This window comes from Hippocampus bargibanti, linkage group LG04, assembly GCF_051943395.1.
Source record: "Hippocampus bargibanti isolate YZ-2025 linkage group LG04, ASM5194339v1, whole genome shotgun sequence".
Lineage (NCBI taxonomy): Eukaryota > Metazoa > Chordata > Actinopteri > Syngnathiformes > Syngnathidae > Hippocampus > Hippocampus bargibanti.
This window is the reverse complement of record NC_142737.1, coordinates 13,494,477-13,514,625: the sequence shown is the minus strand read 5'-3', so window position 1 is coordinate 13,514,625 and position 20,149 is coordinate 13,494,477. Positions and strand designations below refer to the sequence as shown.

At 41.8% G+C, this 20,149-nt stretch overlaps 1 protein-coding gene across 3 annotated transcripts in view; it reads left to right on the top strand.

The window, feature by feature from the left end:
* Positions 1-97: 97 nt before the first annotated feature.
* The window catches only part of fem1c (fem-1 homolog c), a 27,156-nt gene continuing 7,104 nt past the window's right edge, over positions 98-20,149 (top strand). Inside the window, exons 1-7 of one of the 3 annotated variants that reach the window (XM_088994131.1) lie at positions 113-759; positions 914-1,553; positions 8,563-8,732; positions 8,821-9,009; positions 11,694-12,205; positions 14,977-15,153; positions 17,570-18,756. In XM_088994131.1, the coding sequence (XP_088850257.1) occupies positions 1,010-1,553; positions 8,563-8,732; positions 8,821-9,009; positions 11,694-12,205; positions 14,977-15,153; positions 17,570-17,834 (1,857 nt within the window). In that variant the 5' untranslated portion in view covers positions 113-759; positions 914-1,009 and the 3' untranslated portion in view covers positions 17,835-18,756. Of the gene's footprint in view, positions 1,554-8,562; positions 8,733-8,820; positions 9,010-11,693; positions 12,206-14,976; positions 15,154-17,569; positions 18,757-20,149 lie in introns of those variants that run through there. The other 2 variants (XM_088994130.1, XM_088994132.1) reach the window with 2 other exon arrangements.

Here is a 20,149-nt window from a genome sequence, read left to right as displayed (position 1 = left end):
CGTAAATCCAGAACCTCAAAATGTCGATCATCGCTGCGTACCAAAGACCAATCGTACAATATTTCTCTTGCGATGCTTTGTTTCTCCTGTAGAGGACGAAATACTCCCATTATCCATATCATTCTCCAAAACACAAGAGGCGGTGATTAAAGATCTGAGGTAAATGGTACAAAACAAGCATTAAACGGATTTAACTGTGATGCAAAACGTTTTTCTTGTTTTTCGAAACACTTTATTAGATTATTTCGGTTAATAATATTTGTTGGTTCTCTATTGGTTTATATGCTGTATAATTGCCGCTCTGTGATTGGGTGTGTGGGCACGTCAATCACACTTGACCTGAAAGAGAAAAGGAGGAGCGCTGTTCGCAGCTCAGCTATTCGACACAACCGAGTCGTGATCGCTCGGTGAAGTCGTGGGTGGACATCCGCCTCCCCCGGTTTAACTCACCGTCATCAACCCCCCCGCTCGTCGCTGAGATCATTAGCCAGCTTTCCACGACCACTTTCGTTGTTTATTACTGATCGATCATCTGGGTTTCGTTTCGTTGAGTCAAACGGACACCGAAAGACGTCAACACTAGGCGGGTGTTGTTCTTGTTGTTGTGTGGTAGGGGTGGATTTTTCCTTTTCTGCCGTTCCCAGTCGCCGGGGAAATACCGTGCTCGACGTCACGTGAGTAATGTATCGGAACCATGACCCGCGTGGGAAGTAGCTCGGACGGAGGCAGTGCTTCCAGGTGGCGGAGACATTTCTCGGGGTAAGAGCGAGAAACCACCAAAGGTAGCCGCAGAGAGGCTAGGCTAGGCCAAGCTAGTTGGGCTAGCTGGCTAGTTCGAGGAAGTTGGGCGAGTCGGGACACAGAGTTTAAAAATATCCGAGACGGGTGATTTTCTGACGTTTGGACTCTTTAGGAAGAGAAGTAACGTTAAGCAGCATCGTTGAGCCGAGCTGTCAACAAAAGGCTCACCTCCCCTTGAGTTGGTTCGGAAGCTCTTCCGCACCTCAACATGGATTTAAAGACGGCGGTGTTCAACGCGGCCAGGGACGGGAAGCTCCGCTTGCTGGAAAAGCTCCTGGAGAACAAAGATGTACGCGAGGTGATCAAACTGATGGGCGAGAAGACCAACGGCGCCACGCCGCTCCTCATGGCTTCACGTTACGGCCACCTGGACTTGGTGGAGTACCTGCTCGAGTGCTGCCGGGCGCCCGTCGAAGTCGGCGGCTCGGTCAACTTCGACGGGGAGACAATCGAGGGCGCTCCGCCGCTCTGGGCCGCCTCGGCTGCCGGCCACCTGAAGGTGGTACAATCGCTGCTCGGCCACGGAGCTTCGGTGAACAGCACAACGCTGACCAACTCGACCCCGCTACGGGCGGCTTGCTTCGACGGACACCTGGACATCGTCAAGTACCTGGTGGAGCACAAAGCCGACCTGGAAGTGGCCAACAGGCACGGCCACACTTGTCTCATGATATCCTGCTACAAGGGACACAAGGAGATAGCGCAGTACCTGCTGGAGAGAGGAGCCGACGTCAATAGGAAGAGTGTCAAAGGTAAGCCCAAGGCATTTAACTGAGTATGCCCCACGTTCTTGTACTGTTGAGAAGAAGCTTGCAAACCAGAAATCCCCTCTTAATGGTCCGCAGTTCCATTCTCAGAAAGATAATTAGTATGCTTTACATTCTCAGCTGATCACCACATTCAAAAAACAGATCTGTCCAATCAGCAGATTATCCACTGTATTTAAAACAACTTTTTTTTTTGTGAGTGAGCCCGACCCACTTCCCAATAGCTGAAACTCATATAGTTGTACTAAGTTCATCCTGTCTACTTGATATCTAATTAAAACCAGATTCTTTTCTTACAGACAGTGTATTGTAGGTGTTCAAATACCTGACATGTTTCGGACATCTGAACACCCCACTATTCATAAGTTTTCAGTCGTCAGAACATTACATGAACGCACCACAATAATCACGGACCCGAAGGACAGAACACAGAAGGAAAAACATATACAACACACACTACAAAAATGCCAATATCCTCAGTGGGCAATAACTAAAGGTGCAGAGCAGCTCAAAAACAAAAACAACACAAGACAGGGGAGAAAGAAAAAGCAAACAAACAAGAGCACAAAGGAATGGTAACATTACCATACATGAGAGGGATCACAGAACGCATACAAAGAGCACTGAGAAAACACAACATAAACACACCGGTCAACCCACACACACAACTCTCCGACAGCTCTTTGTACACCCAAAGGACAAAATAAATGCAACTCAATATATGAAATCCCATGCAAGTCATGCAATAAATCATGCATCGGGGAGACAGGAAGGAGTTTTAATACAAGAAAAGTAGTGTGAGAAGGAGACAGCAACAATACAATCAAGAGCAATAAAAGAACAAGCACAACAGGAACAGCATAAATCAGCCATCACAGACCACTGCAAAAGAGAAAATCACATCATGGACTGAGAGAAGGCCAGAGTCATCCGCACCGAAGAAAACAAACATCAGCGCTGGATCAGGGAGGCTATTGAAATCCGGAAGCGAGGACCAAGGACCATCAACAGGGATGAGGGAGCTTACATGCTCTCTACTACCTGGGGCAGTATCCTGGAGGGACGAGAGGACAGCGGGGGGCGTGACTTGCCTGTCAGATTTGACAGGTAGATCACGCCATCATAGCAACACCAGCTGAAAAAGGCGCGTCACAACAACATCCGTGACACTCTGACGAAGGCGAAAGTAGACGCCGAAACATGTCAGGTATTTGAACACCTACAATACACTGTAAGAAAAGAATCTGGTTTTAATAAAATGAATAACATATGGTATTGACGACTATTGAAATACACTGTGGAAGGAATATGATACAATACAATACAGACGCTCCCCAAGTTATAAACAAAATGCATTCCGAATGGTCATTCGTAAGGCGAATTTGTTCGTAAATTTTTTCAGTGCTATATTTTGTGTGGGATGTATGTTTCAGGCTTATTGGTTTGTACTAAAAAAATAAACATTTAAGAAAATATATGCTCTATAAAGATATGTACATGTACAACTGGAGAGAATACTGCATATGTTGATACGTCTGTGTAAGCTCTCAGTCGTACAGGAGTGGTCCATTTGAAAATTTCAAATTTGTACAGATGACGGCTGAAGAAACCTTCTCATCGATACATATGTTGATACAAAAATGTTTGTATGTACCGTTGATCGTAACTGGAATGTTTGAATGACTCGCCCAACTTCCTCGAACTAGCGAGCCAGCCCAAGAATTGAATGATCTGGATAAATGAGAACATTGACAAGCCTTTATAAACCCTTCCTGCACTCTTCCTCCTTTTCAGTATAATACATAGCATCTCAGTAATGTTGATGTGCCAACTTGGATATCCCCTTTGGAATTTGTAACCCAGCGTGAGCTGATTGGTGGATATTTTTATCTGGAACGTGTCAACTAATCAAGGAAGGTCTTCCCCAAGTAGCAGATAAACAACGATGTCCATGAAATGTGTTTAAAAAATCAAGTTGTACTGTTTTCTTCTATACCATACATTTCATTTCTAAGCGCCTTTCAAAACTCTCAAGGTCACTTTACAGTCACAGGATCAGTTTTTATGCGGGTGAGCGGCGGCAGCCACACGCGCCAGCGTTCACACAACCCGGAAGTAACTCAAATAGATTGAAAGCTAGCTGGCTAATAGATAGCTACCTAGATAGCTGGTTGTGTTAAGTTGATTCTGTCTCATTATTATATGTTACAATTAGCTAGATAGCTATTTAACTAATAGATAGCTAGCTAGAAAAAGCTATATGTCTTTTGTGTGGTGTCACACACACTTCTGTCAGTAAACGGCATAAAGCAATCACGGGATGGCCAGAATCACATGTCACTCGCTTTTCTTCGCAATCATCATGGGGCATTCAGGATATTTTCTCAACACTAGGCTCTTCTGCACATTATCTTTTTTTTCCCGTTTATTTGTGTGAGAACTTAAAATCCAAAATACATTTTGAATAATTGCCCAGCTCTCATTATTCCTGTTTCATTATACGCCGCTGGAAACCTCAACTGTTGTATGTTGGGTATTTTGATAACATAGGACCAAATGTTTTTCTCCAGCCTAATTACAAGTGTACTCAGACTGGGCGTTCACGACAGCGCTCCATCAGTGTACAGACACTGCCCTACTTACGAACATTCAAGTTACGAAAAATGTTTGGACAGAGATGCTGATGATTTTTTTATTGCACCCCTTTTTCCGAGTAGTGCCGACGTGAAGCACTGCGAGAGCTCTCTCTCTCTCTAACCTATGTAGTATTTTCTCCAGTTGTACATGTACATATCTTTATTGATCATATATTTTATTAAATGTTTATTTTTCAGTACAAACCAAAATAGGTTATTTATTCAAGCTTTAAACATACATTCCACACAAAAATAGCACAGAAGCAACTTACGAACAAATTCACCTTACGAACGGCCGTTTGGAACGCATTTTGTTCGCAAGTTTGAGATTGTCTATAACAAAAAAATAAGTAAGGCGATAATTCCGCTGGTGGTGTTTCCAACCTTGAAACGTCATCAACAACGTTGTATGACCGAAGAAAAACCAACCCCCCTGCCCTCTAGTAATGGCTGTGAAATAAAAAAAAACAGTTGCACGGTCAGAGAGGTGGTGAGGGAACGCTTATTTAACATTATTATAATCAGGAACAGTTAGAAATAGTTCCCCCTCTCATATCATGATGAATGGACAGATAATGAGACAAGCTGGCTGCACACGGAGTGATGGTTGGCACTCTGAGTTACTTTATTTAGTAGCGCGGTTCTATCACCTCACACTTAAAAATGAATGAGCATTAAATGAAAACCTGATATAGGTATCCATCTTCTGTTGCGCTTGGCTTAAATAAGGTGATGGGAGTTCTGGAACTTCTCCCTGATGGTTTTTTATATTTTATTTAGGTAACAGGGTACTTTCATGTTGACAACTTTTGTGATTGCACAGGTAAACCAAATTGAACCAGCACCACGCCTAGCGATAGCATGACTCTTAAAAAGAGGCTGTCGTGGTACAAAGTATGTCATCTTGAAGTCTAGGCGTGTCTGCAAACACTTTGTATGTCTACTCAAGTTCATACAAAACTGTCAATAACTGGTTTTCTTTAGCCTTGTGGATATATATCACATGCGGAAGGCATCGCTTAATGTGAAAATTAGCAACCTATATGCAACAACTGAGATTTTATTTACAGAAGAACCAAAACACTGGACAAACAACTACATGGTCATTAGCAATTAGGTTTTAGACATTCTGGGAATTTACAACGTCAAGAATTTATGGGAAAGACTAGGAATTAACCAGCAATTAAAAAAAAAAAAACAGTTTCCCTAATCTATATCCAAATATTGTTTTGGGACCATATTTTTGGATAATCCCCAGAAAACAAAATGAAATAGATTTATGCTATTAACTCATTCAATGCTAGATGTGCAAAAATGTGTGCCAGGGTTTTTGTCATTGTCACTCAAATTCCAGGACCCACAGAGTATTGAGCTTTAGGACTACCTACATAAACATTCAATGCAGCGTAAGAAACCTTAGACTCTATTCTTTCATCAGAAAAAAATGAGTTAATTCCTAAATGATATGGGTCTGTAGTTATGAGTTTTAAATGAGGGCGACTGTCCAAAATACAATGCAACATATACATATTGGTTTATATAGTGCTTTAGCAACAACTGAAGCTTGAACAACTCCCTGAAAAGTTCCCTGCCCGGCCATAAAGTCGCCTGCCCCATTTTTCACAACTTGAAACACAGTAAGACCACGAATCGCAAAAAAAAAAACATTGTTGCAAAGTATGAAGGATTTTTTTTCATTAATTATGTACCTACTACAAATGCTCCCTTGCTTAATTTAGCGGAAATATCCATTGCTGATGATTTTGCAGTTGTCCAATGCAATGTTTGCTTTGCATCGATACAAGCCACGTGAACTCTTTTTTCCATGATGCTTTTAATAAAAATAATTATACATTTAGTTTTTAAGTGCCTTTCAAAACTTTCAAGGACACTTTACAGTCACGGGATAATGTACGTTGACGTTTTGTAGTGTCATAAATTTTGTTAGCTTTTTTTGAATCTTTCGTCTGGGGCTGAGAATCTGTGCATCTACTTTGGAAAATGATATGCAAATGAACGACCTTATAACGCTCTGGAAAGTCCGAAGCACAAAGCAGGCTTCCGATTGGCTGCCGTGCCAAGTATGCAAATTGCCAAACGAACCGGTTTGATTTCTTCAGCGATCGGTACTTTCACAAAACGGTTCGTACAGCCAACAACCACACACGATATCACCATTGTACAAAAGGCACAGACTTTCATTCATCAAAACCGAAAATGAAAGGCATAAGCTTACAAAACAATGATCGCACTCGCTGACAACTGTTGTGTTCACCTGGCTATCGGCCTCCCGGAAGTTAGAGGCCGATCACGTGATCATAACAAACGACGTCATTCTGGCATCTCCTATAACGCTCGGGAAAGTCCGGAAGCAGAAAGCAGGCTTCTGATTGGCTGCCATGCCGAGTGTGCAAATTGACAAATGAACCGAAATTCAGGAATTTCCAAAACAAAGATTTATTTATTCCGATTTTGAAATCTTTGTTCAAACGTCTGCTTTACTGAATAAAGCAAACATTTGATTTTTTAAAAAAAGTTTCATGTGTTGGTATTTGGGCATCGTCTTCCTCTTTTCAGTACACAGTCAGAAGTTACCGCTCCTGCCCTCTCAAACTGGGAATGTTAGCTATCCCAAGATCGGGGTTGGCCTCAAGAAGTGGGGGGGTCATCACACAGACGTCTGTGTCATCAAGAACATCCCCAACTCCTAAATCAGATACAATCTTGTTGTTGACACTAATCCTCAAATGCATTTGCACAAAATCGGCCATCGCATGAATAACTCCATTGTTGCAGGCAGTCCACTGAAAACAAGTTTGATGTCAAATCTCTTTCACATCCTCTCATTTTTTTCATGCTGAGACATCCAAAAATATTGCAAATGGTCTTTGGTATATGGGTCAGTTCCAAATTGGAAATGTAATCGTATTTCTGCTGGAAGCAGCTGTTCCAGTTTCTCACGTGGAGCCTTTGGAAACTTGAATTGGCCTCCATGCTTTCATACCTTCATATGAGAACAAAAGTCCCAGATAAATGACTACCGGTGTAAAATAAATACACAGGTGAGAAAAAAGAACAAATCATGCATTTTAGCATAAATAAATAAATGAATAAATACATGTACTTTTGTTTTTTTTTCAAATGTAGAAACCATTATTTAGACCTATTTCTCATTTCTAATGGCGCGCTGACTGCAGAGAACAGAAAAAAAAACAAAGCAAAATAAATACGAAAAGTTTGAATCCAAGACGGTGCACGATGTGAGATACACAATTTATTTAAAAATCCCAGTAAAAAAAAAAGGAAAAAAAATGCTGTTATTTCATCTGGTTGTTCATCTCACTTTTGTTTTTTTCTAATATTTAATGTAGCTAATTAGTTCCACTTCAGTCCAAATTAACTCATTCACTGCCATTCCCGAATTTATTTGGGAATTGAAAATATGATGTGCATTTCCAAATCTGTTTGGATTTTGGTTTTTCTTACAAGGGGGGGTGCCGATAAAGGTCAGACCTCTGGCGATGTTTTTCCCTCCCACAAAGGGGCAGCATTTGCCTTTTGGACAGCCGGCTCCATTTCAAGCTTAGATAACTCCAGACCCATATAACTTAGGAATTAACTCTTTTTCTGATGAAAGAAGAGACTCTAAGGTTTCTAACGCTGCATTGGATGTTTACGTAGTCCTTAAACTCAATATTCAGTGGGTCCTGCAATTTGAGTGACAATGACAAAAACCATGGCACTGGAGTAGATACGATTTTGCACATCGTCTCGCAGTGAAGGAGTTAAATGCGTCAAAACAATTGAACGTGTATCTTTCAGTCTCTCTGCCACAATACATTGTCATGCTTGTTGCCACTTGCTCAGAATAAATACCACACAGTCTTAAATCCCCGGCTCACCAGGTTTTTCACGCGACCTGGCTGCCACGCAGAAGCAAACCTTTCTCCCTGTTAGTTTAAAGTGAGAGTGAGAATTTCCCCGCTGTGACAAGTCTTGTAAATTAAAATTGGCTTCCTTGTGAGCCAAAACTGAGAAAATCAATTCTGAAATGCAAAAGGAGTTGCTTCTTGGTTTCCAACTGAGCTCCATGCTGTGCTCTGCATTGGTGTAGCTCAGCTTCCCTGAGCTAACTTCAGGCAAGTTACGAACGAATCAACTATGCCATCCACTTGAAAACAACAGATAGAATTGCTGCTACTTGTACATTTATGGTTCATCATGCCCGCCCATTTCTCTGGCCCATAAAGCCAGAGAAAACAACACTCAATTTAAGTCTTCCTTTTGTGCTCCACGTTTTCAATTCAATCTTCTTGCAATTTCAGCTCTTTTTGTTTTGTTTTGTGTTCATCTTTCAGGCAACACAGCACTTCACGACTGCGCCGAGTCAGGCAGTCTAGAGATCATGCGGATATTGCTGCAGTACAGGGCGTCCATGGAGCAAGATGGCTACGGTATGACGCCGCTCCTTTCCGCCAGTGTCACGGGTCACACCAACATTGTCGACTACCTAACGGCGCATCACCAGGTGAGACTTTCAAACCAAGCCTATGCGCTGTCTTGCCTTTGATGCTGTTTCAGAAAAGAAAAACAATGGACGTCTCGGTTTCTCTTAGACGAGCCACAAGGAGCGCATCGACGCCCTTGAGCTCCTGGGGGCCACGTTTGTGGATAAAAAGCGAGACCTGCTGGGAGCCTTGAAATACTGGAAAAAAGCCATGGACTTAAGATACATAGACAGCAACAACGTGGTCCATAAACCTGAACCCAAGCAGCTGATCATGGCATACGACTATGCCCGGGAGGTGAGTCGGTAAAACTTAAGCAATAGTGGAGAACATAATTTCATGCAGCAACCTTTTTCCCATTTATCCGTTATTCACTGCCAGACGATGTGCAAAAATGTGTCCACTCCAGTGCCAGGATTTTTGTCATTTTCAATCCAATTGCAGGACCCACAGAATATTGTGTTTTAGGACTGCATAAACATTCACTTCAGTACTTCATCTCTGTGTTTCTGTAACCCCCCACCCCCACCTCACTGCTGCGTTCTTGACCAATCACGTGCGGGTTTAACCGAAGACTGGGGGCGGGGAATAGCGGACAAAAAATAGTCGGCTGCCATTTCCTTGTGAGGAGAACTGACTCGTTCGCGAACGACACAGCACTCATTGTGGCGCTCCGTGTGTTTCCTGAAAAATAGTTTGTATGTCAAGATTAAATTCTCGTGAATTTAACGTTCGTTAGCAAAGGCGTTCGTAAACCGAGGTATCACTATACAGTAATTTGCAATGTAGTGCCAAACTGTATCAGACAATGATAACAGTTACTACAGTGAATTCAAGGAAGGCTGAATCAGGCTAAAATAAAACACCTTCAAAATAATCTAACACAATGTATTCAGAAAAATTAAAGGACAACCGACGTAATTTTTTTGTTTCTTAACGGACTTCAGAAAAAATGTTTTATAGCATCTAAAATACCCAAAACACGCAGAATATTTTTAGTCAAATGCAAAACACCAATAAAAATGACTTGGTGTCTAAAAAGTACTTCAATTTAAAACCGGAAGTTGCCAGTTTCAGAAGGTCCCGCCCCCAGTTCGTGACATCACGCCAAGACGTCTTGCCTTTCTCGAGAATCAAAACAATGGCTTCAGATTCGGAGAATATGCTTTCTTGTTACTCGTCTAATTATGAATATGGTTCAAATAGTTCTGAAGAGGAAAGCATACATGTTTGCAATCAATTAAAGAATGTATTCCATGCCATTTTGAGGTATCTGGGGGCGGGAAATGTAGCACAAAAAGAGGCAGAAGAGGGTGACAAAGCTCCATGCCTGTGGAAACAGGCTTTTTTGGTGCTACACGAAGTTTTCAGACCAGCCAAGTACAGCCAAATGCATTGACGTGATGGAAGGACTGCTACAATGTGTCCTTTTTTTGGTCAGGGGCGTTCCTTCAGTGACGTAACATACGGACTCGTCACCAACTCAAAAACAAGCCTTCCGGAATATTCAGCGCGAGTTTTAAACGTAAAATATATCTATATGCGGTGGAATCTTTGTAAAATATGCTCAGTAGAAGTCATTTGAAGCCATTTGACAAATTATGGACACAACTTGTCGGCAGACGTCGGTTGTCCTTTAAAGGTTTATCAGTCTCCATAGATACAAAAAGCACTTTCATCAGAAAAAGAGAGCTAATTCCTAAGTTATATGGGTCTGAAGTTATCTGAGCTTGAAATGGGGGCGGCCGTACAAAATACAATACATATTGATTTATATAGCGCTTTAATAACACCTGAAGCTGTAACAAAGCGTTAACATGGACAAAAGGCAAATGCTTCCCCCTCATGGAAGGGAAAACATTGCCAGAGGTCTCACCAACACTTTATCGGCACCCCCAGCAAGAAAAACCAAAAACCGAACAAAGTTGGGAATGGTGCTCCACGTCATGCTTTTCAATTCCCTAATAAATTTGGGAATGGCAGTAAATGAGTTAAACTGAACAAGCTGATGCCGTTTTTTTGTGAGTTCAGTCATTATTGGCATGCAGACCAAATTTCAGGATGCAAAGTGACACCTGAATTTCCTGTCAATCGTTAAACTTCAGCCTCACGGCTCTGTCCACACCCAATGATGACGGCACACATCTTTTGTAATTAAGCCACACTCCTCTGTCAGGGCATTCCATAAGATGAGTTGCAAATTTGAAGTTCATAGAGCAACTTAAAAACAAAATCACCCCCTTACCTCTCCTAGTCGAAGAAAAAACTGAATGCCAGAATGCTGCTGCTCACCTCCTGACTGATAATTGTAAGAGGGAGCACAGAACTCCTACTCTGGCATCCATCCACATGGTTGTTTTTAGTTTTTTCATGTATCCTGTCAAGATGTGAATTTTGTGTCAATTATGACTGTCTCAAATGAATCTTGCTGCAATATATTATCTTATCTGCAAGAATCGAAACAAGGGCGCGTAAAATCCTACTGAACCTTCCGCACCCTGCCCACCACCTTTTGCAGCTACTTCCCCCAGGTAGGCGCTACCGATGTATGCGCACTAAATCCAGCAGACATTTAAACAGCCTCTTCCCCCAAGCCATTAACTCTCTAAACAGTAACCCAAATAGAACTGTATAGTGCCTCGTTGCAATTTTTTTTCTACCAGAAACAAATTCCTTGTGTGTTCTACATACCTGGCATTCAAGATGATTCTGATTCTGATTCGATGACTCAGGGTATCTGAAAGACCATTTATTAACAGTTTTCACATGAGTTGTAAGTGTAGATCTGGGCCTGCAAGTAAATAAAGACGTGAAAGGCCCTGGTGGAACGCCTGATTAGTAGTAAGAAACCACGTGATTTCAATCGCTTACACTGGCCTCCAAACTCAGGATCCGAACTGTGTAAGAAATTTCGGGAGGGTCTGGAATGGTCCCTGCATGCTTTGGAAATTGGGGAGTAACCCTGCCTTCCGTTTCCCCAGGTGTCAAATGGAGAGGAACTAGATGGACTCATTTCAGATCCCGATGAGATGCGTATGCAGGCCCTGCTCATCCGCGAGCGAATCCTGGGCCCGCAGCACCCGGACACGTCTTACTACATCCGATACCGCGGCGCCGTCTACGCCGATTCGGGCAACTTTGAGCGCTGTATTAACCTGTGGAAATACGCCCTGGACATGCAGCAGAGCAACCTGGACCCCCTGAGCCCAATGACGGCGTCCAGCCTGCTGTCGTTCGCCGAGCTCTTCTCCTTCATGCTGCAGGATCGTGCCAAGGGCCTACTGGGCACGTCCGTGTCCTTTGAGGACCTGATGGGCATCCTGTCCAAAAGCGTGCTGGAGATCGACCGCGCCATCAGCCAGAGACGTTCGCTACCGCCGGACCCCACCCAGCTCAGCAAGGCACTGTCCATCATCCTGCACCTCATCTGTCTATTGGAGAAGGTGCCGTGCACTACGGAGCAGGACCACCTCAAAAAGGAGACAATCTATAGGTACGGTCCAGGGCTAGCCTGCACAGCATGTACCGAGGCAAATGAGATTGTGCTCAAAATCCTATTTTAGTTTTAGGATGCTGAAATTGGTCAAATCCATTCGCATTTTCCACTCAGAAACTAAATATATTTTAGCGTATGGACAGAATGTACCGGATTTTCTGGTGTATAAGGTACACTGGAGTTTAAGGTGCACCCCTAATGAACGATGTATTTTCTAACATTTTCTATATATAAGGTGCAGCTGATTATAAGGCGCACCTTCAGTGAATGAAAAAAAAGTTTTCAAAATATAATATAGAAAAGTTTTCCGAATATAAGGCACCCCACATTATAAGGCGCTATGGTAGAGGCTGGGGTTATGCACTACTTCTTCTATAGGGGGAAATGGAGTCGATAGCTCATGACTGTAGTTGCGAGACCTGTTGTGGCTCAATTTTACTTCACATATAAGGCGTACCTGTGTATACGACGCAGGGTCATCTTTTGACAAACATCAAGTCTTTTGGGTGCGCCTTATATATATATCAGAAAATACGGAACTTTACATTTGAGCAAAATGAAAATGCATGTCAAAGTTATCTGAAAAGTGCAAATTGTAATTCTGTAAAATGAATTAACCAATGGATAAATACAGTACTTTAAATTACTTTAGTAATTTAAAAAGTGCATGTTATAACTGTTTTTTTAAAAACTGGATCAGACAAGTACATTCATAATTTGGTCTGTGGAAAAAAATCTGTCAAGAAATGCTTCAACTATTGAAAAATAATTTCCCAAACATTTTAAGTGATAATAAAAAAAATCAATTAAAATGTAAATAGCTAAAAATACAAATTCAAAGATTGTATTAAGTAAGAAATATATTGTAAATGTCCCTGTTTAAAAACAATTAGTGTTCCATGCAAAATAATAAAAAAATGGCATTCTATAAAAATCGTCACACTAATTTCTGGCTTATGTTTTGGGGATGTACCATATATTTCGTGTATAAGGCGCACCCAAAAGCCTCGATTTTCCTCAAAAGATCACCCTGCCTTATACGTGAAGTCCAGTAATATTGACACAACAGGTCTCGCAACGACTGTCAGCAGCCACCGACTCCATTTCTGCCTGTAGTATAATAATAATAATAATAATACATTACATTTTAAGCGCCTTTCAAAGCTCTCAAGGACACTTTACAGTCACAGACTAGCATAGGTACTATAAATAAAATATGATCACAAATAGAATACAATACATAAAATACAACGATAAATAGAATCAAGAGAGAGAGCTACACAGAAAATGCAATTATATAAATAAATATAAATAGAAGAAGTACTGCGTAACCCCTGCCTCGAATATAGCGCCTCATGTTAGTGTGCCTTATTTTGGTAAAGTTTTATATATTCATATCTTACATTTTGAAAACTTTTTTTCTCATTCATTGAAGGTGTGCCTTCGTCCGGTGCGCTTTCTATATGGAAAACGTTTGAAAGTACACCATTCATTGGGGGTGTGCCTTATACTCAGGTGCACCTTATACACCAGAAAATATGGTACTAGCAGATGGATCAAAATTTTTTCTTTTCATAAAAATTACTGCATATGCAGATGGAATTTTTTCATCCCCGACTATCCAAATACAAGTGAGGATTTTGGATTGGATTGGATTTGCCTTTATTAGTCTCACAGTGGAGACATTTACATTTCACAGCAGCAAAGTGATGAAAGGAATGAAAGTAGAAAAAAGAAATACATAAGCTGCTGGAAAGGCAGCCACTCTCGTGGCGCCGTCTTGAAGTCAAAAGAACAACAAAAAAAACTAAATAACAAATAATATGACAACACAAAGACAACATGACAAAACAAAGACACAGAGAGTCATTCATTCTTCATACCCTCTTTGTGATGACATGACGCAGTTCTAGATGAAAGAGGAGACGATCAAAGCGTCTTTCCACCAGTGGATCACGGACATCATGGTGGAACGTGCACGTCGACTACAAGCTAAATGTTGAAAGCAAACACGCAGCTGTAGCATCCATTGACGAAAAGAGATTGTCTCACATCTCCTGTCCCACATAAATCTGCTTCAATTCCAAGTCGCAACAGTCACAGCCCACATATGCATCGGCGCTCTGCGCTGACGCTCCTTTCTTCTTATCGCGGGCTCCTCAAACCATGCATCCATCCAGCTGCAGACTGTCCAACAGCACCGACCTTTCCGCTGAACAAAGCGGGGCTGTGAAGATGCTGCCCATTACAGGCACAAAAAAGCACAATGGCCCCTTTGGTGTCCAGGGATGGCAGTCGGATGGCACCGACATTCCTCCCATTCAAAACAGTACTGGCATATTCATGCTGCCGAAAAGGCGCATCCACTCAGCACAGTCGCCCCCTTGATGAATGTCATGGTCAAAAATGCTGAAAAACAATCTGTATCCATTCCACACGACGCCCAGCAACACAAAGTGACAAAGAAAACACAAAACAAGACAAAAACAACAAAAAAAGCAAGGCTCATGAGAGCACTTGCTGACGGCTGCCTACTCGGGCGCCATCTCGGACTTTTTTAGCCTACTAGAAGTTTGAAAACATCAGAAACGGTAGAAACTATTAATTTCTCTTTTAATATGCGATCAATTATTTTTCCTGATTTGTCTTAAATACTGGATATCCGTTCATTGATACATTGATACCACAACCCAAGATCCTTTATTTCTTGTTGTTTTTTGTTTGCTTCTTCCCTTTATTTTTTGCTTCTTCCCTTTGCACACGTGCAGATTTCTGAAACTGCAGCCACGGGGCAAGAACGGCTTCAGTCCACTTCACCTGGCCGCCGACCGCAACACCACCTGCGTGGGGCGCTACCCGGTCTGCAAATTCCCCTCGCTCATCGTCACCGCCATCCTGCTCGAGTGCGGCGCCGACGTCGACAGTCGAGATGATGACCACAACAGGTTTGTCTCAACTCATCTGATCGTTCGTTCCTCATTTTATTTTTAATTACTATAATTCAGTACTTCAATTTCATGTTCAGTTTGAAATATCATGTTGCTGAATTTTTAGCAAGCACACGAGTTTAAAAAGTTCCCTAAATGTTTTTAACTCAGTCACTGCCATTCCTAAATTTATTCCGGAATTGAAAAGCATCACGTGGAGCGCCAATTTGTTTTTTCTTGTGTGTGTGTGTGTGTGTGTGTGTGTGTGTGTGTGTGGGGGGGGGGGGGGGGGGTTGCGGATCAAGCTCCGGTCAGACATCTGCCAATGTTTCCCTTCCCATGAAGGGGCAGCATTTGAACAGCCGCCCCCACTTTCACTGCAGATAACTCCAGAACCAAATAAAGTTGACAAACTTTTTTATCTGATGAAAGAAGAGAGTACAGGTAACATCCGACTTACGACCGAGTTCCGTTCCGACCAAACGGTCGAAAGTCAAAATGGTCGCAAGTCGAAATACATTCAAAATGTTGAATAGAAACTCGGAGACTAAATGACTCGCAAACTTTGCCCCCTCTGGTGCCATCACACGGTCGATTGCTGTGCGAGAGTGAGATGCTGACTGGCTGGCCAAAATTGTCGTACGCATTGCCAGCCTGCTAGCGCGTTGCGGTGCCAGACGTAGAATTAAATTTTTAAAAATATAATAATACAGTAAAGTCTCGTTATATCGATATTCTCAGGAGTCGGAAAAAATATCGATATAACCGAACTATCGATATATCCGATCCTGCGGCATGTAAATGTTCTCCTTGCGTTCATAGAATTAGTATCGTAATAAGCAGTGCTATCGATATAACCGATATCGATATAACGAGACTTTACTGTAATATTAATAATACATTTAATTTATAAGCGCCTTTCAAAACTCTCAAGGTTGTAAGTACGGGTGGTCATAAGTCGAGTCAGAGTTATAAGTCAGATGTTAGATGTCATAAGTCAGATGTTACCTGTATAAGGTTTCATACACTGCATTGAATGTCTATGTAGTCCTACAACTATTTTGTGAAAATGACAAAACCTCTCTCACTGGAGTGGACATATATGTGCACATTGTCTGGCAGTGAATGAGTTCAAGTCCTCTAAAATATGAAATGTAATTGTACTTAAAAATTAAATATTTGTGACTTGTATGTAACAAGTGGAAAGGTGTTTTAGCTGCTCGAACATGATATTGAGTTGAACGTTGAATTCAGTAATACTTTTTGATACTACTGGAGGAAGCCAGGGTCTTGAAGAGTCCAGGTACGGTGGTGAGTTGAGTCAATCATCCGGCATTGGCGAGGTGATCGCGAACCGTATAAATGCCCCGTGTCCGTAATTAGAGAATTGACAGCAGGTGGAGAACGGCCGGTCGAGAACCGAGGTATCACTGCATAAAAAAGTTTTCTATGTGTATCCTAAAAATTAATTTCCCATAGGAAACCATTAAAATGAGAATAATCCATTCCCAGGTTTCCATAAAACATAATTTTCTACTTTCTAATTGTCTAAGCCTCAAAACTACACAAAATATACCTTATTTTACGTATAATAATTGTGCTATAGTATTATGATTAAATAAATGAACCGTACTGTATAATAAAGTCGTTTTATTTACCTTTGTGATGGTCGTTAATGGCTTGATGGAATGGATAGCTTTTTGCATAAAGTGTCTCAAGGAGCTCTGGGTTGGACCCAGGTTGATCTTGGAAGTTGTGAAAATGTAACAGATGCAAGCAGACAGATGCAAGCAGACACACATCATTCATAGCTGGTTCCCTAGCTTGTCTTTTCATTCAAATCGAACTGATGGCTAGAGCGGGTTATTTGTGGAGCCTGATTGATGGGAATTTTAACCTTGCAGTCTACACTCTGCCGTCGAACTATCAAAGTTGAAACGAGTCCAAATTTCACTGTTTTCTAACCATTTTGTCACTCTCTGTCGTCTGCCTGTCTCTTTAATGTTTAAACTACCTCCCCTTACTGCTGCGTTCTTGACCAATCATGTGGCTTTAACTGAAGATTGGGGGCGGAGAATAGAGGACAAAAAATATCCGCAGCCATTTTCTTTTTTGGAGAATGGCTTCCCTCTCTCTCTGCCTGTAAACGCAGCCCTCACTGCTGCGTTCTTGACCAATCACGTGGCTTTAACCGACGACTGGGTCGGGGAATGGAGGACCAAAACAAGCCAGCTGCCATTTTCTTTTAGGAGAACGGGCTCATTCGCGAACGACACATTACTCATTGTGGCAGCAGAAAGATAGTTCGTATGCCAAGGTAAAATGTTCATAAATTTAACGTTCGTAAACCAAAAAGTTGGTAGGCCAAGGGGTTCGTAAACCGAGGTATCACTGTACATATTATTTTTAATCCCCGACCACTTTGTCCCACCAGCCCACTCCACATAGCCGCCTCCAACGGCCACGCCGACATCATAAACATGCTGGTGTCAGGCGGCGCTCACTTTGACAGCACCAACGCCTTCCAACAAACCGCCTGCGAGCTCCTGGACGAAAAGGAGCTAGCGCGCAACGTCATCCAACCTATCAACCACACCACACTGCAGTGCCTAGCCGCACGTGTCATCGTCAAGCATGGCCTCCGCTACCAGGGGAACATCCCGGAAAAACTGGAGGCCTTTGTCTTGCTCCACAGATAATGACTGGAAATGGTTGCATGGAAAACCAAATGGCGGCTTGAACTCCAAATCAATGCAACAAACAGGATTGGATTGGACTTTGATTTTTCCCTTTTTTTCTCAGAGGAAAAAAATGGCACACTCACACAGATGCTATTTATTACTGCAGAACAACACTTGAGAGATTTTTCTCCATGCAACAAAAACAAATGGTGTGGTTTTATTTTGTTTGATTTTTTTATTTTGCGGGGACTTTTCAGGTCTTTAATTTTTTTTCCCTAATCCCATCATGGTTGTTAAAGTTCACAATCATGTTCTTCATTTCCTTTTTTATTTTTTACAAAGTTGGTGTGCATTCTACAGAAAAAGCCATTAAAAACAGCTTTACGTAAAGCAAGGCTGACTTGGAGGTGGGGGTGCAGGGTCCGCTTAACACCAAAAGTGCTTTATTCAATTCCTTCTATGCACAGGCTCGGCTGTTGGAAAGTGACTGTTTTTCATCATTGACTCGTCTGTGCATTATATCTCATTTGTTTACCTCATCGCCACAGTCGGGACTCACGTTTTTGTCCAATCTCAAAATGGCCGTCTGTGTTCCAAGATGGCCGCCACCGCTGTTTTTTTTTCATTTCTCGACAGTGAAGCTTTGCGAATGATCATATTTGCACATTCTCACATTTTTAATGGGATGTGTGGCTTTTGAATAGCTTAAAGAAGAAAAAAGGGCTTTTTACATCATGTCAAAGTGGATAGTTTGTTTTTCCACACCTTGTTTATCTTTCAACTAGATAGTGTGAAATGGAGGGGGACAAAAATGACGACTCATGGCGGCAACTTGGTTTGAATCAGCACTTTACTGACAGCGGAGTTTAAGGTTTGACACAGCATTAATTGTGTTTGCATCTTACTGAATCATTTTGAAAATAAACCCATGTTGCACTTGTGTGCGCCCCTGCTCCTTTTTTCTATAAGTTCTCACTGTCAATTTTTGAATGGCTACTTTACAAAGACACTTCTGCACAGCTACACAATGCATTTTACAAGGGAAATTGCTTCAATCTAAACTCAAATGTGCAACTTTTTTTATAACTTTCATTTGAAGCGAATGAAATTGCTCAAGTCCCATTTATTTTATTTTTTTGGGGTGGTTAGCACGTCGACCGACCTCCGAGTGCATAGGTGTCCACTTGGTTCCTAGAAGCGACCAAGATAAAAACGTGCTCTCCATCTTGCCTGTTGCAATTCAACCGCAAACAAGGAAAGCAGCAGTGATTCAGCCGTTTAAAGTCTCTCTTATTTTGAAAATGAACCTTTGGTGTAATTTTACGTCACGTGGCGGTTTGTACACTCCACCCGTGATATAAATAAAGCTTGCAAGACGTCACGTGGCCATGATTCACGGCCGGTCAGCTGTGAACTTAGTGACTCATCAAAACATAAACATGCATTATCGTGAGATAAGCTATGTGTGTGGTGTGTGTTTGTTGGGCTTTGTGTAGATTTGTTTTGTCAAGTCAAATGTTTTCATGAAGCGCTGTGGCAAAAGGGCAAAGTTGAAAAGGCAGTTTTTCTTGCATCTATATGGTTGTAGCAGAAACTCTTTTTAGACTGGCTGGAAAAACTGGTCCTTTTTCTCTTATTGTTACAAACAAAATTAAAATGAGGGGGGGATGAGCTCAACCCTGAAAAATGTCACTTTCAAAAGTAACATCAGCCGTAATAAATGGTGTTAGGAAAAATGACGATGACAATGAATGGAAAAAGTCAACCTGCCAACTTTCTGCCTTTGAAGATTACATCCGCCAGTTCTGTTTTTGCACACGTGCACAACCATGACAAAGAAATAATAATACATTTCATTTATAAGCACCTTTCAAAAGTCTCACGGTCACTTTACAGTCACAGGACAAGTTTTTCTGCGGGTGAGCAGCGGCAGCTGCACGCGCTAGCGTTCACTCAACCTGGAAGTAATTCAAATAGATAGCTAGCGAGATATCTAGATAGATAGATAGCTAGTAGGATATCTAGATAGCTAGCGAGATAGCTAGTGAGATATCTAGATAGATATCTAGCTAGCGACATATCTACATAGATAGCTAGTTAGATAGCTAGCGAGATATCTAGATAGATAGCGAGCGAGATATCTAGATAGATAGCTAGCTAGATAGCTAGCGAGATATCTAGATAGATAGCTAGATAGCTTGCGAGATAGCTAGATAGATAGCTTGCGACATAGCTAGATAGATAGCTTGCGAGATAGATATCTAGCTAGCGAGTGTGAGTGTGCTCTACGATTAGCTGGCAATCCCCCTGCCTACTGCCCAAAGATAGCTGGG